General features: G+C 46.0%; 1 protein-coding gene across 7 annotated transcripts in view; it reads right to left on the bottom strand.

Annotated features, from left to right (window-relative positions):
* The window catches only part of Kiaa1217 (KIAA1217 ortholog), a 295,596-nt gene that overhangs the window by 37,253 nt on the left and 250,731 nt on the right, over positions 1 to 7,612 (bottom strand). For 4 of the 7 annotated variants that reach the window (XM_026782971.1, XM_026782972.1, XM_005354733.3 and 1 more), the window contains exons 7-8: positions 5,619 to 5,723; positions 5,046 to 5,095 (exon numbers count right to left, since the gene is read on the bottom strand). In XM_026782971.1, coding sequence (XP_026638772.1) covers positions 5,046 to 5,095; positions 5,619 to 5,723 — 155 coding nt within the window. The remainder of the gene's footprint in view (positions 1 to 5,045; positions 5,096 to 5,618; positions 5,724 to 7,612) is intronic. The other 3 variants (XM_005354734.3, XM_005354736.3, XM_005354738.3) reach the window with 1 other exon arrangement.

The following is a 7,612-nucleotide window of genomic DNA, read 5'->3' as shown; positions in this document are numbered from 1 at the left end:
ACTTATTCTCCATCTTTTGTTCAATTTATGTACGACTCATACATTTTGCAAGCCCATTGGGGAGGGTCAGCAGGTTTAAAGGATCTTTGCTAGATGGTTGGCCTTTTAAAAAGAATGCAAAACTATGGAACAGGCCCCCAGAGTAAATGCTGAATGTGTATCACACACACATACATGCACACACATATGCACACACACATACACACTCACACACAGACACATAAACGCAGAAACACACATAGATACATATACACATGTACACAGATACATACACACATAGACAAACACACAGACACATACCCATGTACACACACTGTACTTCTGGCTATTCTTAGGGAACAGGCCCCCAGAGTAAATGCTGAATCTGTATCACACATACATAGACACACACACTCACACACACAGATACACACATAGACTGTACACACACAGACACATACACACCTATATACACACAGACGTTTGGGCTATTCTTATGAACCTCAGTGGTCATTCACACCATCACTGGGCAGGTCTTGAGAAACTTTTATATGTATCCCTCACACACAGAAGCCAGTATCTGCCATCTGTGCAGCTGTTGAAAGACTGTTTTCCACTGCGAGAACAAAGGAAGAGAACATCCAGTGACATCTCCTGCTCCAGCAGTGTGTCATAATTAACTCAATGTCTTCTAAGGTCAGGTATTCTGACAGGAAACAACTACCAGTTCCAAGTTGTCACTTTTGACTCAGACAGCCTGTGCCTTGTGTGTAGGCAAAGATACATGTGTACGGGCATGAGAACCCCTGATATCACACCATACATTATCTGCAGAGTAAATGGAACCACCCTGGTTCCACTTCAGTAAAAATGACACTGTGAAAACCAACCTGTCCTGCCAGCTCCTCAGCCAAATAAAGGCCCATTCCTTGTGCATACCATGCGATCCTAGCGCATGCTGGGGTACCAGTTTATCTCACCAATCTTTCTTATTTATTTATTTATTTATTTATTTATTTATTTATTTATTTATTGTGTGTGTGTGTGTGTGTGTGTGTGTGTGTGTGTGTGCGCGCGCATGCGCACATGTCGATTCTCACCTTCCAAGTGTCAGTGGCTTCTGGGATCACTCTTGAGTTGCTAGGTTTGCACAACAAGCACCTTTACCCAAAGAGCCAACTCATAAAGAGAACAGACTCCAGCCTGCATGTTTTTGTTATAGCTCAATGCTTATATCAGGCTTCAAAAGCATTTTCAAAAACGAGCTTCTTTATGGAATGCATATTATTTAAGAATACATCTTTTTCAATAACAGCTAGTTCTACTGCATGTGGTTTTTGGTCCCAGCAATTCCCTGAAATGGCTGCTCATAAAGTGGCCAGCAATGGCTCCTTTCCAGGGACCATGACTTTATCTAGCGCATCACTGGTCTTTGTTGTCTGTCAGTCACTTCTTTCCTTTGTTGTCACATTGAGATGTCTCTTCCTTGCCTTTTTCCCTCTCTGCTGCTCCATCTTCTTCAGTCTCTTCTCTAAAAATCCTCCCTCCATTTGCCTTTGAGACCGGGGCGCCTGCTGTCCTAGGTCTGCTCTTCTCTCTGGCCATGTTTTGAGGGGCAAGTCCATCCTCTTCCACCACCTGTCCAGCTCACTGCCCCCCTCAGCCTACAGTTATCTTCAGAGTCACATACCAGTGGCTTCAAGTCACCCCCAGTCTTTCCTACAAGCAGATTCAATTCATTATCTCCTCTTACCTCCCGACAAACTGCTTTCTGTGTCTATTTGATTTTTGCCAAGGTCACCATTATCCACTTCAATATTTAGGGCAGAACCTGGAAGCTGTTCTCACTCTCCATTTTTCTATGTATAAGCTTGAGCAAGCAACTCTCAGTACTTGGTTTAATGGGTATTGGTGCTACCCTGTGGGCTAAGAAAGTCAACAGTTGTAAATGTCTGACCAAGAGTGAACCTTACTGGCCTTGGCTGAATGGGAGAAAGGACCATTTTCTCTACTTCCGTCTAGAGTCTCAGCAAGTATGGAGCTCTGGGAGTGACCCAATAGCTAGCAAGGATCTACAGCAAAGCCCCGAAATGCAGACTCAGGATGGAGAGGACCTAGTACTGGGGACTCCAAGTAAGCCCCACTCATGCTGGAATCACAAGACCTGGAGTTGGTATGCCACACCCACAGATGGGTAGTCATGTTCAGTTTCTTGCCAAGTCTAGTAAGAAGACACAACATACAGTTTGTCCCCAGAACCTTACTCCTAGAGGTTATTGGTCTTGGCTAGTTTACATCTTAAAATCATCATCATCATCACCACCATCACTATCGTCATCATCACCATCATCATCATCATCATTGTCATCATCATCACCATCATCACCATCATCATTGCCATCGCCATCACCACCATCATCATCATCATCATCATCATCACCATCACCACCATCATCATCATCATCATCACCACCACCACTACCATCATCATCATCATCATCATCACCATCACCACCATCATCATTGCCATCGCCATCACCATCATCATCACCACCACCATCATCATCACCACCATCATCACCATCATCATCACCATTATCATCATCACCATCATCATCACCATCATCATCATCACCATCATCATTGCCATTGCCATCGCCATCACCACCATCATCACCATCATCACCGTCATCATCATTGTGGGGGGGAGTGATGTACATGACATAGCATGTAGTTGCAAGTCAGGGTACTACTCTGGAGTCCATTCTCCCCTACCTCTCTGTGGGTCATGGGGATTGAGGTCACCAGGCTTGCACAAGGGCCTTTAGCCCCAGAGACATCACACTGGCCCTTGGTTAGTTAGGTCTTAACAAGTGTACATGTGATATGAACTTAGTGTGCCTCACTGTAACAGAACTAACACTGGAGCAGGTTTAGAAAGACTGCCACCAGCTGGGGGACTCAGAGCATCTTAACTTACTATGTGTGAGTTTGCTTCTCTCCGTAAGATACAGATGGCAACACCTCCCTCACAGGTTAAGTGTGCTAACTGAGACAACAAACAATGTAATACACATGGTACGCCGCAGAAGGACCTTCTGCTCCTTTGTGTCTACAGTAAATTACACATTTCTAGTGTAACCAGGAAGTCTGGATTTCATTTGTGTTGACCTTTGATCAAATGAGTTCCTCGCCTTCTATGTAAGTCTGTCATTTGTCCATACACAGGGATAACACTGCTTATAGTTGACTTCCTAGGAGTATGGAAGAATTAATCCATTTGTGCACTGTACTGGCTGCTATGGCAACTAAACCCCTGTGGGCAGTATGTAGCCTTGGTACATTCATTAGAAAGAGAAAGACCAAACTAGGCAGAGACACAGGAGGGAAAACCACTCGCATTGTCAATGGCATCGCCGATGCTTTGCATATACCACGTGACCACTATGACCGTCTGTCCCCCACAGTTACTAATCAATAACACGTGACCACTATGACCATCTGTTCCCCACAGTTACTAATCATTCTTGGAAACATGGCCAAAGAAACTACACTCGTTTCTTCTGCCTTGCCCAATAGAGACATTTACAAAAACTTCAGACTGAAGAAAGCAAACAACCTGTGTGGCTTTCAAGGGACTTGGGCATCATAACATGAAAGGATGAGATCAAATAGGATGTATGTGGACTGTGTGTCACATGTGTGGGGATGTATGTTCCACTTCCTTATGTGGAACAAGAAAACAAAAATGATACCTCGTCCACAGAGATAGACATTAATGAGTTAATGCACGGACACTGCCAGACACACAGGAAGCGCTCCCTCAATGTTCCCTTATTATTACTCTACATAAGTTGAGAGGCATCGAAGCCTACAAGCCAGCATGTAGACATGATGATGAGCAGAACGATGTTCAGGACGCTCGCCATTTCCAGAATGGGTTCCGGAGGCACTGAAGGCTTTAGTGTTAGTAGTTTCATTCTATCCTCTGAGGTTCATAATAAATAAGAAAATGAGTGAATAAATATCCCCAGAGCCAACTGGCAAGTGTTCTGAAGTCAAGCTTAGTGATTTCCATGAAATAACTGTCTGGGTTTAGCCCGGGCCCCTGACTGATTTCTAAGCTGAACGCGGGAGAAACCTCCCTCAGAACTGAGTGCTAGGCTCTGCTCCACCCGAGAGGAGCCAGGGGCAGGGGTGCTAACCTACAGCCCTAATCCTATTCACATTCCTATGCTGCATGATACCAGAAGATGTGGTTTCCCCAAATTAGGGGTTCATTTCTGTAGAGCCTCGGCATGTGAGCGTGCTCCTGCCGTGATCTGTTTCTAACCCAGCAGGCAAGAAGACAGCATCTTCCTCAGGGAGGCCTGCCTGGGGACTGCAGGATCAGGCTGTCACCAAACAGAGGTGGTGACATCAGGAAGTTACGCTGGTGACAGAGTCAGTCCTCCTTCAGGGGAATGCCAGCGTTTGAAAGGAAAGTCAGGAATCCTGCTCATTCCCTTTTCCTATCTAGACTTTTGTAAGTGGTTACTTCAGACTTGCCCATTCCTCTACTACATCCAGGCTAACAGCCATCCTCAGTGGGATCTACCAATGGCTTCACTCCGCACACAGGGGACTGCTGAGTTACCTCAACCTGGAAGGATCCTTTCCCCCTTCCCTTCCCTAAGTTCTAGGTCCCCTTTATACTCCACTATTGCCTTTCCAGGGGACTTTCAGTCCAGGCAAGTCTTTTGCGTAGCTTTATCCCATAATTCTTGATACTCAACCCACATATATTTTCAACTTTTCTGTGCATTTGAAGTTGTAGGCAGGCAGCACCATGTTTTACATTACATATCCACTCTACACACCAGTGCCTGGAACAGAGGTAAGGGCATACGAGTGACTGAGTGAATGAGCAATGAAGGCAGTAATTCCGCAGGAAGCTGTAGTAGCAATGGAGTTCTCTTGGACACTTCTGCATCATAGCAACTGACTTGCAGAAACACTGAGTACATGTGAAGCCAGCCAGAGCTGACCGAAACTCACGGCCCTCCAGAGCTCCTGGGAACACTCACCTGCACCATCTGTTTGGTTCCTGCTGCCCGTGGCTTTCATCATTTTCTCACTGAATAAAAGAAAAAAGAGAGTCAACTCTACAGTTTTCCAAGTCCCATCGTCTTTCCCTGACCCTTCTATTCCTAAGAATTAGCGGTGATGGTTAAGCAATGAAAGTGTTTGACACCGGCTCCATGCTGCCCGAGATGGAAAAGGCTTCCCAGGTGTGTGCTGACACAGGCGGATGCAGCTGGGCACACAGTGGTTTTCAGATGGTGGTGGATGTGGACACACGTGGATGGTAGGAACAGGCACTGCGAGGCAAGTGGTCCATGAAGCCACATGCACTGGGAAGCCCTCTGACCCTTCTTGGGCCAAAGTATTACCTTTGTCCAAGAATTCCCGGAAGTAAAACAAACAAACAAACAAACAAACAAACAAAGAACAACCCCCACAACGTAATTTATAAAGATGTAAACATGTCAGCCCTAAAATGATCACAGAGGAACAAACTTCAGTGAATGAATGGCTGTAGTGGTTAAGGAGAAGCGAGCTGAATTATGTTTTGCGCTGCACGGCTGGCTTCTTTTTACCTAGACGTTTCTTTGCTACTACTCGTAATGGGCCCTTTAAAAAGTGCAGACTGAACAAGGCCAGTTAGACTGGCAATCTGCTTTTCCATGGCTTGCATCCTCTCTCTGCAAAACAAGAGAATTGTCTGTTAAAGCCGTTGACTTTCAGATGGGTTCTGCTAGGTGAAAGATCCACCTGCGGGCTATAAAAGGTACCAGCCAACAGGCTGCCAAAGTCTACCCAAACCTGGAGCACTGAAGATTCTTGACTGAGGCCAAGATGTATTGACAAGAATGGAGTGAGGAGACTGTGATCTCACAAAAAAAGACAATGCTCAGGCCAGCAGAGGCCTCCCAGAAAACAACATCTCCCTTGGGTGCTCACACAGCATGCGCTTTCCTGCCTTCTTGCCCTGTGAGAGACCTCAGTGGGACTGGCTATCCGCAGGGCCAGGCCCTGCATTCGTACATGCCTCTAGGCTGCTCTTCCCAGCGGGGACGCTGCAGGCTGGTTTCAGTGTAAGAGATGGGGGTGTTTGTTGCATGTGTAGTTATACTTGTTTCATAGCCCAAGGGCAGACAAACAAGCGCCTCTTGTCAACACCATGGAGAATATAATTGAAATCAATATGAGGTTGAGAGTAGATGATGCTCAGTTTAATGGTGTAGAAGACTTAGCCTGGAGGATTTTGCAGGATCAAGAAAGAAAAATATACTCAACAACTCAATCATGAACACACTAATCCCCCCCACCTCAGTTACTGCCTATGGACAGGTGCTGTACCTTTCTCTTCAGGGCTCTGGGGTGCTCCAATCAGGTATTTGAAACAGGCTCACCTGTCTACATCACAGACAATGGATGTAAAATAGGACCACGTATATAATAGAATTCCTAGTCTACAAACAGCACACTCATACACGCGCTGTGGCTCTTCAGAGCAAGCCAACTTCTTTATCTGATACTCCATGGAGAGAGAACAGCAGAGTGGTAATCCAGCCTTTCACTACAGAAACAACCGTTGAGGCTGGGCCCATGGACAGGCAGGGCCTGAACTTTGCGGCAATCAAGAGCATCCTTGAGCTTTGAGGCTTTGAGTCTTGCCTTTGGACTAAAATCTTGACTGCCTTATCAATTACTAAGTGTAACTTTGCAGTGACCAGCTTCTGACTTGATGATTCCGCATGCTTTCTTCAGTTTAAACGGACAGGGCTGTTACGACATGAGGTTTCTTTCTCGTATGTCATGCGGGTGGTTAGCTAATGGTTGCAAAGGCAAGCAGCCCCAGCGAGTGATGTATGTCTGGACGGATCTTTGTTCTACTAGGGTAGAGATAATCGCAAATGCCAAGGATGGACACACATCTGCACAGACTGACTGTTGATATACCCAGGCCCAGAAAACAACGTCAGTCTCTGAACTGAGGCATTTGCAGGCACCCCTGTATACTTGGCATCCTCTTTCCCATAAAAGGATCAACAGGTCAAGGAAAAAAGTTAGTAAAAAAAATTCTAACAAGAAAATCAGGTTAGTAAAAACTTTCCAGAAAGCTCGTGTTTATCAGTGAGTCACAGTAGCACCTCAGAAGTGATGAAGATAGCGATTAGCCACAGTGTCTGCCACATAGGAGACACAAATGGACACAAACACTTGGGAAACTACTTATCTGAGAGAAAATACTAGTGCAGAGTGAACGGTATTATCCCTATCATTCAATGCACAGAAGATGGAGAGAAATGCAATGTATAGACCGGTGCACATCTACAAGGAATAACCAAGACTCTGCTTAGAGGAAAGAGCAAGAAGAAATCTTGGCATCATAACACTGGCTGTGGGGGCAGCAAAGATCCACTGGCACTGCAGCACTGGCTGTGGGGGCAGCACAGATCCACTGGCTCTGCAGCACTGGCTACGGAGGCAGCGCAGATCCACTGGCACTGCAGCACTGGCTACGGAGGCAGTGCAGATCCACTGGCACTGCAGCACTGGCTACGGAGGCAGTGCAGATCCACTGGCA

This window comes from Microtus ochrogaster, chromosome 16, assembly GCF_000317375.1.
Source record: "Microtus ochrogaster isolate Prairie Vole_2 chromosome 16, MicOch1.0, whole genome shotgun sequence".
In the NCBI taxonomy this organism is placed as follows: Eukaryota; Metazoa; Chordata; class Mammalia; order Rodentia; family Cricetidae; genus Microtus; species Microtus ochrogaster.
This window is presented reverse-complemented; position numbering and strand designations above follow the sequence as displayed.